The following is a 13,305-nucleotide window of genomic DNA, read 5'->3' as shown; positions in this document are numbered from 1 at the left end:
GGATGCATGTGTAAGACACAAAATGATGCATCATTTTAACAGCACCTACACATTTCTCCCCCCCCCCAAAAAAAATAAGCGTGTAATGTTTGTAGGTCCTTATTATATAATAATAAGATAACACCCGTGTTGGCATGTGGCATTTACCTTTGCTTTCCCTTTATTTACCTCGCTGCATTTTGGTGAGGTGACTTCTCTAAATGTTTGTGTGGGCAAATGCACCTAATGTGTGCAGTTCTACGCACACATTTTGTGTTTGGCTTCATGTAGGTGTCGTCTCTCCGAAGGATAAAGTGTGTGGGAGCTCAGAAAACCTTGTAGCCGGGTATGAAAAGAGAGAGGACGACAGCATCGTCGAGAGCCAACAGCGGTTGATCTGTGGGGTCGCCGGGGGCATCAACTTCTCTCTCACCGCTGAATTAAACTGTGCTGACAGGCTGCTTCGAGAACACTCGCTGGTTCAGTGAAGGTTCAATGAAACGGTTGTTGGTTGTTTTAAAGGTCAATTAGTGACATGAATTACCAGCAAATTTGCTATACAGCTGAACACATCACTCGCTGTCACATTCATTTTGAGACTCAAAGCAGAACAATGTATAGACTCATACAGAAATAATCCCTCCCTGTCATCACGACCCACTACAGGTGTGTGGCAGTGTATTTATCTGCTGAGGCCCTGTGTTTCTGTTTTTAAATTTCATCTTATTTCGTTGTGTTCGAGTTGTTTCTTGGCTGCAGCCTTTGGGCAGTGGCAGTGTAGGCTAACCCAGAAGTTAGCATCACCCTGGTTTCAACTAAAAGCAAGTGGGATTTTTTCATCCAATTTTGAATTATTGCAGAAAATAAATTTGCGAACAGAAGCTTATGATAATCTTTACAAATGAACACCACTGTTCTGATGTTTGAAGCCTTAATACAATCTCCAGAAGTAAAAAGAGTAAAAAGCTAATGTTAGGCTATAAACCAACTACACCACAGTCACATGGCGTCAACGTCTCCACCACTAAGCTTCCAACTGGTCATTTCATTTAGCTCTGAGCTCTTCTACAAAAGCCTTTCTTCTTAGAAAGTTAGTGAGAGTTTGAAAGAGCGTGAGTAGAAACACAACGAGGCTGTAAAGGTGGACTGGTGAGTAGATGGGTTTTTGTTCGGTTTCGTTAACGTCCCTGACAACCTCTGTAGTCTCATTTAGACACTTGTTAGCAACCACCTTTTTTAAGACACGTAAAAGCTTCAAACATCAGGAGTGGGGGATTTACTGACGGATGTTATGTTGTATAATAAAACGTCCAAATGTCTTGAGCTTGTGTTAAAACCACAGACCTTATTTCAGACATTTAACCAAAAACCCACTGACTTAGCGAATCTGGAAACTTCTTGGTGTTAATTTGGAATATTTAAAACAGCGAGTTAAAGTCAGATTTAAAGAATTAACATGACACAAATCCAGGCATCATCAGGATTTTAAATGATTTAACCATGTGTTTTTAAGTTAGACATTTTCTTCTGGTTGTTCTCTTCGTTATGAATTTACAGGACGAGGGGAAGTGTTGTGCTCACTGTGTCTTTTTGCAGCAGGAAATGCAGCTTTTGGATGTGTTGAGGTATTTTTCAGTATAAATGAGTAAAAATATTACATAATAAAATAAAAATCCAAGCCACTGTGAGCCACTGTGTCATTTTTGGATGGAAATATGTTTGAACAAATAACATATTAAAAAGTTTTCAGGCAGTGTATAATTGGAATAAACAAGTCCCACTGCAGTGCAACTGTTGATGTGTTGAGAGGAGATGTTTAAGTTGCCTAAAGGTGTTTGACAGCGTGATCATCAGAGCAATTCTCAGCACAAATTAAAGTATGAACAGCTTGATTAGAGGAGAATATAATAAAAGTTGAAACACTTTAATGTGTGGGAGAAAATGGAAAAATTAATCCCAGGTGGAGAAATCACACTTACGGGATCAGCAGCAGAAACATTAACAAACAAGTTAATGAATGTAAAAATATGAAATAAACTAAAATGTGATTGCAGTTTTTATAGTTTGATGTCAAGAAGGAGCCTCAACGATGTGGTCGACAAGGACTCGCTGATGTTGGATTTTTAATAAAAAGCCGATCGGTCTGATCAACAAGCGAACATCCCAACGTTCACATCACCGCTGTGAGAATATCACACTCAAATACACTCAAAAAGCAGGTTTTACATGCTCCACGGTTCTTGCTTCAGGCTGTTACATTATTCATGACAAACAGTGTACGCTTCAACACTACGCCCAATCGAGTTCAACAACAGGGAGGTCAAAGAGCCGCCATTAACCTCTTTACGTCTCAACAAACATTCTGATGTTGTCATGTTTGGTGATTGACGACGCTCCGGGCGGTTTGTAAGAAAATGTGAACATAAGGGTGAAGGTGGCTGCTGTGAGAAACCTTTAAAGGTTTGAAAGGTTTAGGATGTCTTTTGTCCCTGTGGCTCTTTTTTCAGGCAAATGTCTTTTCCATCAGCAACTATTTATCCTGCTATTGCCTCATATTAGATGAGGTTGTTACAGCACCGTTTCATACTCGGTTCAGACCTGGTCTATGTCATGAAAAAATATAAAATATTTCTGTTCAAATCCTGTGTTTTCAGATTTTTTCAGCCCTTGATGTTATTCCAGTTTCATACCCAAAGAAACACGTTATCTGAGAAGCCATGTTTGGACATTAATATCTTGAAAAGTACAACTTCTAGCCTCACCAAATTTTGCAGGATGGAAGAGAAACATGTTTTTAATATGACTGAAACATTAAAGTTTGCACTGTATTTGGAAAAAGATCCTAAATAAGAGCAATTTTGAAGGTATTATAAACCCATTTCTTTGCATTCATATGATATCTATCATTATTTTCTCTTTAAATACAGTATTTTATTAATTTTGTGCCAATATTTGATGTCCCCACCACTAAAAGACATGAGGATATAATAAAATAAAACTGGTTCTGGTGGCATTTTTGGTCATTTTCACAAGACAAAAATGGTGTGTGTGGGGGGGTTGCCAGCAGGAACATGAAAATGAATGTGGAAACATCTTAACATATGGTCAGTTAGTGTACAAATCGCCAATGTCCTTCCATGTTCCCTTAGAAAAATACATATAGTTAAAAGAAGCTTTATATGGAAGTGCAAAAAACAAAAGAGAAACATTCATCAAGGGCCATTAACATACGAAAACACTGGAATTGAACAAAAATATTTTACTGGCCTTACTCTTGGGACTGAAACATTTTAGATATTTTAGATATAGATATCTTAGATATTTAGCTCAGGTGTTTGCCATTTATCTTGTGTTCATAAAAGGGCAAATTGTGTGTGTATCCCTAAAAAGTTGTTTGTGCTGCTATGCTAAGACATGCTATATAAAGTCACACACTAGGGGGCAGTATGCCAACTTTGTTTGGTTCAGTATAAACTAGCAAAGGCAGCGTAATAAAGCGTGTTCTTAACAACAATACAGTGCGATGTTTGTGTAAAAGGGGCTTCAGATACTTACAGAATGTAGGTTATCACACCAACACTCCTGTAGAGAGAGACAGAGACAAAGAGGGATTTTTTTTAGCGGATTTTAAACAGTTAATTTCATCTCAAAACACTCGTGCGTTTCTACAACCAACATTCATTTACGGAACGGCAGCTGTTCTTCAAAAATAACAATGATTATTTACTCACCACATGTCTGCCTCCAGGCCCAAAGGTTCATAGTTGACTACCTCTGGAGCTGAAAGGCAAACACATAAAACAGAGGATAATTACTATTCAGGTCAACACCACAACACACACTAAGTCCCTTTATTCGCCCTGATGAGTTTTACTGTATTTTATTTGTGTTATCACATTCAGCTGCAGTGGTTCACTTATTTTTTTGGGTTTTTTTTTTAGAGGTGTTGTTTCATAAGTCGCTGTTTTTTAAATCACACCTGCAAGAACTGTGATTTTTTCTCTTCTTCTTTTCTCCACTCACAGATCCTCAAATGCGTGAATCATTAAATTAAGATTATTAATAAAGTACATTCCTTCCTAATGACACAAAACAGGGTTTATATGAAGCAGGGATTCTGTTGAGAAAGAGGAAGCAGACTATGTCATGAGTTCATCAGTTTGATGGAACTGGTCTTCCTACTATTATTCATTGTCTTTTATTTAGAGGATAATATCTGTAAGGGTTCTATTTTATTTAGAGAAGGATTTTTGTGTAGGAACAATATAACAAGATATATCATAAAACTAAATAGACTAATGAATAATTTTATACAGTTATCAGCTGTAAAGTTTACAGCCTCCAACACTGTTGCTTCTGTATTTCTCTAGTCTAAAAAGTCGTTGAGTCACATTTTGTGAGTCAAATCCGGGTCTTCACGAGGGACTGATCAAATCATCGGCCTTCCAGGAGTCAATCATACTGATATTGGATTTAACAAATAAGAAGAAAATCATTTATTCCGACCCATAAATTAATTTGCTGAGGTCAGCAGTTAAAAAACATGTGATTTGCCTCAGGGTCCATGTTTTTTAGCCTGTATTTGTTACGTTTTACCAATTGGCACTCTTAAAAGTATGCAGGATTATTAGCTATTAGCCCTTCCTGTTTGCTGTTCACCCATGGATCAACAGACAATTATCACTGGATTACTTTGGTACTGAACTAATCCCATTTACAAGGCAATCCTTAGAAATCTTTGCTCCTCATGAATGTCAGAGCTGCTCGGCCTGTTTCACACCATCACCTATCCAAGTCATAATTTCAGCTTTTTGCCACTTGATCTTTATTTAGACCGTTTGACTCCTGCCACCCTGCTGAACTGGGAACAGGCTCATGTTTTGGTCTGGACGGTGCTGCTGGTATGGTGGGCATTGGGCAGGGGGGAGGGCGGGGGAGTGTTGGCGACCGCCCCGGGCAAAGAGGGATGGGACAGAGCCACTGATGTGTCTATGAGTGTGTGTGTTTGTGTTGGCAAGAAGGAGGAGTTCTGATAATCGCCGGTCTATTATCAGGTCTCTCCCGCTTGGTCCCTACGGCACAGTTGGCACCTGCTCTCACAATATGCAACCCCTGGGATGAAGCCAGAGAAACAGGGTGGTGCAGTGAGCGTGTTTGGGTATGTATGGTGGAGAGATAAGATAAAACGAGAGGACAAATGAGCTTTTAGTGACGCACACACACAAACCGGCGTATATACCCACCTACGAATTCTGGAGTTCCAAAGATGTTTTTAAAATCATTGCCAAAGTCTATCTTGTGGGCCAGGCCGAAGTCAATGATCTTGATGCGCGGGTGAGGCACAGAGCGGTTCAGCAGCATGATGTTCTCTGGCTGGAAAAGAAAGAAAAATAAAGTAGAGACAAGCTTGAAAAATTACAAGAAAATAGTTGCTGGTTAATCTCCAATTGCAAATGTTGCAAATGCACCAGGCAGCTTAATCTACAGCAAAGAATCATATTTTATAAGCACTTTATTGGTTTATAGGAGTACAAACTGCATCTATGGATAGATAATACTAAGTCCTTGAGTAAACATACTTAGTTACATTCCACCACTGGAGGACACACACCGAGTGTAAACAAAAGAGCGAGCAGCAGAGTCAGTCACAAAACCAGGAACAGTCTGCCAGGAAGGAGGCTCATCAGCCATGGAAATCCCATGCAAAACACGAGTTTAAAACCTCTCGAGGAAGTGGGAGAAAGGGAAGGACGGCAGAGAGATGCGCTTTAAGTGAAGCCAAACAACAGAAGCTCAAGGATTTAGTCCAGGGGGGGAAAGGACCAAGAACAGATTGGCAGCAGGCAGCAGTGGCAACAGGAGGCGATGAGAAAAATACAAAGAAACTCCAGCTCAGCTTGTTGGTTTTGTTCTCCGCTCTGTAAACACTGACATGCTGGAGTGACAGGGGATGATATCAAAATGTGGGTTACAATCTGTCCTGGAGCTGAACACCTTAAATCGTGAGCACAGTGGGAATTTCAGTGAAGCGGTGCGACCACTTCTACTGCAAGAAAAAACATGTTTCCCCACAGATTTCTCTATGACATAAACAAAAAGATTAGAGTAGATTATTGATCAAACAATGATACAGTAGAGCTTTGAAAATTTCAAGATTTCTAAATGGAATTTGGTGTGTTTGTTACAGCGGTTGCCTTCAATTCAGATACAAATTGCATAAAAGATGACTGCTGATGAGTCAGACATCATTAGTCTGCCCTGCCCCCTAATATTATTAAGCTCTTGAGCATAATAAGTACACTGACTGGCAGTATTACTGTCTCCGCTGAATTGATCTGAAAGTAATTTTCACATAACTGCCTTCTTCTGGTCGTTTGTGGCGCTTTAAACTGTGCAACTGCAGTTTAAAATGGTCTGGAAGAACATTTGAGGTGCTTTTATGGCTGACCTTTAACATCTACTACAGCCGCTGTCATGTCAGGGTCAAAGCTGCATGAAACAGCCCTGAGCTAAAACCGACAGACGGCGTCAAACACAATGAAAAGAGACAAGATGTTATCAGAATGTAGGTGAAAATAGCAGATAACAGACGCTGGGCTTCCACCCCTGTGGTTTAGCATAAAGTTGTCCAACTAAACAAATTAAGTCTTGTTCAACAGTGAATAACAGTCGGTAATATCCAAAGTGGTAGGCGGCAGTGGTTGGTAAAAGCTCTGCGATGGATCAGGAGTGGCTGCCTGGGCACTGAGGTTATTATTTTCTGCAGAAGTAGCAGTCAAACGTCCTGAACTTCGATGTATGATTTGTGGAAAATTGTTCTGTAAGTGGAGGAGCCGATCTGGACTGAAGACGCCATGTGTGCGGCTGTAAGTGGACGACTGATCGATGATATTGATTGGGTTTTAAGTAAAGAACTCACAACAAGGTTTCAAAAATACACAACACAGAGGAAGGAACTTTGGGTAGTGTATGGTCTGTTCTGCTGTGACCTTTACTCTCTTTCCCTCAGGAGGTTGAAACTACCCACAGACCATAATAAAGAGCAGAGATCCCAAAAAACAGATTAGTCATGGTGATTAACCTTGGATGCACTGGCTCTAAAAACATAAAGAGAAACTGACAGAAAACAAAAGAGGCCAGAGAGTAAAGCCCAGTCCTCCAGTGAGGTGGCATTTAGGAAAATGTATGTCAACCCCAAACTAATCTCAAGGCACTGAAGTAAAGGCAACATTTCCCTGTGACCTCTGATAAGAACAATAAATGTTGGGGTTTCTGTTTTTTTTTGTGTGTGTGTGTTTTTGTTGGAGGGCCCTTCTCAGAGTATCACGACCTTGAACAATCATCTCCTGTGTCCAAAGTGTTTCTGTGGAAATCACACAATCATCAGAGGAGTGGATCTTTCCATTTCTAAAACTGTATTTTTCTGTTCTGGTTTCTTGTTTTGAAGATGTTTTCAAGATTAATCACTTGAAAAGTCTTATTTGCATTTGTTGAAATATCCAAAACAAAAGACCTGGGAAGGACAAAATGTGTGAGTCTTGTGTCGATTGCTGTGTCTTAACTCCACACTAAACACTACTTTATCATATGCTTGTAAGTTTACAAAATACAGTTTTTGCTGAGGTGACAGATCAAACAACCAAACTGTGACCTTGTGATGCCAACATCAAGTCAACTTCACAAAGAGAAAGCAAAACAATTCTGCGATCTTCCGCATTCAGTGTTTTTTCATTTCTAGTTTTTTCACTGAAGGGATTTTGGCAGGTCACAGCAGAAAAAGCACAGGTGTAAATAATAAAATTAATGATCCATTAAGTTGCTTCAGTTTCAGGATCCTTTTGTTATTCCTTTTGTCCTTTCGCAAAAATCTGTGGGTTATCCTTTAAGTTTATCATCACATAAGATAAACTAAGTCAGCAAATCCTTGGATTTTGCCACAGTTAATTATTTTAATAACTGTTTTAATATTAATAGTTAATTATTCAACTAACTTTTAGCTCTAATTTTGCCAATAAAAAATGTGAAAATATTGAAAATGCAGACAATAAATCCCCATAAAACCAAAACCATAAGATATTCAGTATATTCAGTTCATTAATTTGTTGTAAATTAATCTTCTGTTGGTCGCTTCAGCTCTAATATTTAACTGTGAACGTGCAACACACTCAAAAACAACCTGCTTAGCATTAGTATGCAGTATGGAATTAGGACACAGCTTTGGTTTATAGTATGTTATATCGCTGTGTAAAATACAAGCAGACAAAATGGAAAACATCCCATAAATATCCTGTACTCCTGCTTTGAATACATGACTGACAAGAAGAACCAGACATCAGACAGGGACGACGTCTTCTGTCTTTTGTTGCTGCAGTACCTTCAGGTCAAAGTGAGCAATTTGTTTGGAGTGCAGGTAAAAGACTCCATCCAGGATCTGCTTCAGGAACTGAGTGGCCTCCTCCTCGCTCAGCGACTCCTTCTCTGCCAGGAAGTCAAAGAGTTCACCGCCGGCCACACTGGACGAAAGAGAGAGAGAGAAAGAGAGAGAATTAAAATGCGAGATCTCACAGATCAGAGCCAGCTACAAATCCCTGCTTAACACAGCTGAGCTGATGTAATCTAATCACTCTGGTGCATTAGAGCCCGACCAATTTACACGTCCCCAGTACATTTTAACCAGCACTGTAAAATGCTTAACGCCGTGTTTAAATAATGAAAAACCTCCAAAAAAACACAACAACGGGTGAGATTGGGGAAAAAGAAATATGCCCCAGTGTTTGAAAGATGCAAGAGGAGTCCAGAAAAAGATGAAATTGACACAGTAAACAGCTTAAGAGGAAGTAAATGTGATTATTTGCTGACTCGTGAGGAACATTTACATATTCATCAATTGATATTCAACACCGTTTATCAAAATCAACATGATTACAGCACAAAAATAGAGAAATATTGGGACTAAATACCACTCTGAATACAGGCACAGACCAGTTTTGGGCTTGCTGAGGTTAATATTTACCAATTAAAAGAGATTAAAGCTGCAGCTAATGATTATTTGTGTTATGTGGCGTTTAGTTTCTCAATTAGCAGATTGTTTGTTTGGTCTATTAAATGCAAGATGATGTCTTTAAATGTCCTGTTTTGTCTGGCAAAACAATGTAAAACCAAAACATATTGGGTTTACCACCATGTATAACAAAGAAAAGCATGAAATCCTCACATTTAAGATGCTGGAAATAAGAAAACGTTTGGCATTTCTGCTTGAAAAACGACTAAAATGAAGTTACAATGATTAATAAACTACTTGTTGGAGCTTGAAAACAGATCCAACATATCATCAGACAAAAGAAGTATTGAGGTTTTTATGTCAGAAGTATCTTGTTATATCAGAATGTAATTGTATTATTTCCTATAAAATTTCCTATTTCTGCACTGCTAATCAATACCAGGACACAACCCTACATTTTATCTTATCATGAACTTATAAAGGTCTGTTCAGGTCCATTTCACATCGGAGCTGAAGATCATTTAATAACACACAGCGTGATTCAGCACTTACTGAATAATTCTTGAAGCTCGTGGTGATAAGGAGTAGCAGTGAGAGATGTGAGGATTAAGAGGTGGAAAAAAGAAAAGAGGGGAGGAGGCGAGAGCAGAGGATTTATCGTGGTCACAGCGCGATAACGTGAGGGAAAGCCTGCAGTGAGGGGAAGTGTGGCGGAGAAAGCAGAAAAGAGGGGAAGAGCAGAGATAACTGTAATTACAGCCACGCTCATCCAGACTCAGAGTGTTCACTCAGTCGCATACAAACATGTTTGTCTTGTGATTTATGTGCTGACTTACAGTGACCACTAAAGCACAGTTAAGTGAAAAAGTGCTTTTATTTCAGCAGCTAATTCTCAATATTATCATTTTATGTTTATTCAACCATTACAGCTATTTTACATCTTGTATTTTTTGTATAAAATGCAACTTTAATGTCTTAATAATGCTCATTTTTATGTTGCTGTACCAATTAATGCCTAAATTCTTCTACAGGAACAGAAACCTACAAACACACACTATACTCCACCCTTCAGGGAGGAAACACTAGACCAGCTGCACAGCTGGGACCTCCACCCCTACCTCCTACACCTGCTCTATATGAGGGATTTTTTATTTCATCATCTGCTTCAGCGGTTAACAGCACATTCACAAACAGGAAAGAAGGTTTCTGCCCCAAAAATTCACCTTTCTGCCTCTTACAGGTTAGTCTCAGTGTTTTAGATCAAAGGGGAGGGTCGCTGTTTTGGTGAGCATGTGGAAGACAAGAGGGGCAAAACACAAAGCCAAATATTTTTACCGTCCAAATGTAACTAGTTGTTTTACCTGCCCACGGCTGGAAAATCTAAAACATAGCTTTATGTAACACTAATTGTAAATGTGGAACCAGGAACAGTGCTCTGGTTTCGTAATTTATACCATAAAGTGCAACTGATTTTACTTATTTAAGACTGGAATTTAACTGTTATCATCTCCTTCAGTAGATGACCATTATTAAATAAAATAAAACAACTTTGTAAGTTGTGATATCAGACCCTGTCACAACTCTTCTGTGCAGACTGTCAGCAGCCACAGAGCATTTATGGCACAAGCTCGGCATCAACACTGAGTCATCAACTGCCTGCTGATTTAACAGGATCACTCCCTGAAAAAAATACATGATCTCCTTAATTCATAAACTGTGATTTTAGGTCATGAGTTCATATTTTGACTAGTGCAGCGCCCATTTAAAACATGCCTGCCGGTAGAGGGTGACAGTTTGGCCTGAGTTGGCCTGACTTGGTCAAGTTTCGACATGTAAAATTACCCATTACAGAGAAGATCTATGTGTAGGCTCTGGGTTTAGAAATCTGTGCAAATGGCTTATAAGCTGTGCACTCGGATTCATAAACTTTATCCAGGTGCTGCACTGCCCACATAGTGCAGTTTCGCCTCTTCATGTAAAATAACATGTAGAAAAGCGAAGATTTCTCAAGAACCACTCATCCAAAAAACTTCACAGCTGACACTGCAGTCCCTTACATCTTTAGCAATACACCCACCAAGTTTGGAGTCAATCGGATGAGTGGTTGTCAAGAAAATCGAAAGACAGACAGACAGAGATTCCTCGATTTATATTTTGATTAAGGGATCTAGGAAAATTAGTAGCTTCATTACATGTCAGTGGACAGCGTGTTCAATTCAGGCTCTTTCAGACAAACCTCTTCAGTCTTGCTTCATTTCAACACTTCTTCAGTGCATTTGAGGTGCTGGCAAAAATAGGCTCAGGCTCTACTCGACCGGAAATCTCACCGTTCTGGTTTAGACAATCAAAAATGTGCAAGCACCCTCATCAGTCACTCATCAGAAATAATAGCTGCTGTGACAACCTTATGTACAATCAAACAAGTCAATCCAGGAAGTATAAACTAAACTACTGTGTGGTGTCCTGACATTTAATAAACTGTCACACTACTGGTTCATATTTCATCTTGTAGTAGTACATCATAGCAACATGCCCACGCACACTCAGCCTGATTGACACAACAATGACAAACCTCTCATCATATGACTTCCTTGGGGATGAATCTTATCAAATGATTGTCAGTGGCTCAGAGTGAATCTTTCCAGGGATTCTGCAGAATTCAATTTCAGACTTTTTAAGAGCTTTTTAAAACCAGGTCGCACAGGTCGAAGAATGAAAACAAAGTAAACAAAGCAAACAAGACACAAAACAACCACAAAGACACCTTAAATGACCATGAAGAGACACAAAATGATTACAAAGAGACAGAGAACAACCATAAAGAGAGGCAAAGCACCCACGAAGATTTGTTTACTGACCACAAAAAAGTGTGAGATGACCACAAAGAGATGTACAGTGACCACAAGGAGACACAAAATGACCACAGAAGAGAGACAGTGAGCAACCATAAAGAGATGCAAAACAACCATAAAGATTGTTTAATGACCACAAAGATATGTTTAATGACCACAAAGAGACAAAACAACCAAAATCATTTGTGTTTCTTTCAGACCCATGGTCTGAAAATTGATGGATGGAATCATCACTTGATGAACTTCCTAGCAATGCTTTTTAAGACTTTTCAAGACCTGCAGGTGCCGTGTCTTTCTGGAAGAGCTTGGCATAGACAAAATTGTGAATCTACAGGCTAGATCATCTGGAGCAGGAGCCGTAATAAGATTTCACATAACAGCTACAGCTAAAACATCAGCTGTCACACACCAGCTCAGGGAGTGCGATAAAAAGGGAGTCCTGTAAGAGGTTAATTACACAAAACCCTGTATTTAAATTTAGCATGACACAATTAAACAATGCAGTGTAGAAGTGAGCAATATCATCAGTGAGCGCAAAGCCTGAATGTGTGAGATACAGTATGTGCTGTGGAGGTGTTAGATGGAGCTAAACAACCATATAGGATGGATGCCAGCTGGAAGAGAAGGAGGAATAATGGACCAGTCTTATAGGGGCTTTAGGGTCCAAGCTGAAGAGGACTGCTAACCGAGACCACATCGCTGACCATCACAGTCACAAGCTGCTTCTACAAACTTTTGGAAAATGTCTTGTTCTTAACCTCTGCAGTTAATGCAGAGGCATAGTTCGTGTTTCTGAACCATAATTTAAATTGGACATTTGAGCTGGCAACCTTACAATCCACTCCATCTTCTGGGTTTATTATGCTCACACAAAGACAAATTGATTTGATTAACTCACAGATAAAGATGATCGATGGGGCTGAAGCAGGGGCTGAAACCATCTGCTCTAAAGCAACTGACTGTGTGGAACTGGACTCATTTACATTACATAAGATTCTCAAAGTTATTTTTGTTTTCTGTGTTATTCTTAGTAAAACGTATCTACTGGAAATTCACAGATAATATACAGTGGTGGTATATTATAGTTTGTCTATTAAGTATATTTGACTCTACAGCACTGTAACACAGGGTACAGTCTGTAAGACTAGCTTAATAGTATGTTAGCATAATATTGTTATTAGCTTGCTAGCTAACACAATGTTCAAGTTAAATGTCAGCTTTACTTTTTAATTTAATTTTTGTTGTGTGTTGGGTCTGTGTTGTGCTGGGAGAAGGTTATTTGTTGACATTAGCAGACTCCATTTTATAAGCTAATGCTGGCTAGCAGATAAAAAGCTAACGTCACATCCTTCAGATTTTCCCGGAAAATTTGTTCCAAGTCCGTTATATAAGTATCCGCGCGCTGCACTGCCCTCATAGTGTAGTTCTGCCTTTTTCTTCATGCCAAGTAACATGTAGAAAAACTACGCTGGA

The 13,305-nt window shown here is 39.2% G+C and overlaps 1 protein-coding gene across 1 annotated transcript in view; it reads right to left on the bottom strand.

The window, feature by feature from the left end:
* The window catches only part of dapk1 (death-associated protein kinase 1), an 82,980-nt gene that overhangs the window by 36,739 nt on the left and 32,936 nt on the right, over positions 1-13,305 (bottom strand). The window contains exons 4-7 of the mRNA XM_018669115.2: positions 8,354-8,492; positions 5,223-5,352; positions 3,711-3,759; positions 3,535-3,561 (exon numbers count right to left, since the gene is read on the bottom strand). Coding sequence (XP_018524631.1) covers positions 3,535-3,561; positions 3,711-3,759; positions 5,223-5,352; positions 8,354-8,492 — 345 coding nt within the window. The remainder of the gene's footprint in view (positions 1-3,534; positions 3,562-3,710; positions 3,760-5,222; positions 5,353-8,353; positions 8,493-13,305) is intronic.

This window comes from Lates calcarifer, linkage group LG13 (genome assembly GCF_001640805.2).
Source record: "Lates calcarifer isolate ASB-BC8 linkage group LG13, TLL_Latcal_v3, whole genome shotgun sequence".
NCBI classification, from domain to species: domain Eukaryota; kingdom Metazoa; phylum Chordata; class Actinopteri; family Centropomidae; genus Lates; species Lates calcarifer.
The sequence above is the reverse complement of the archived record's forward strand: the minus strand, read 5'-3'. Positions and strand labels throughout refer to the sequence as shown.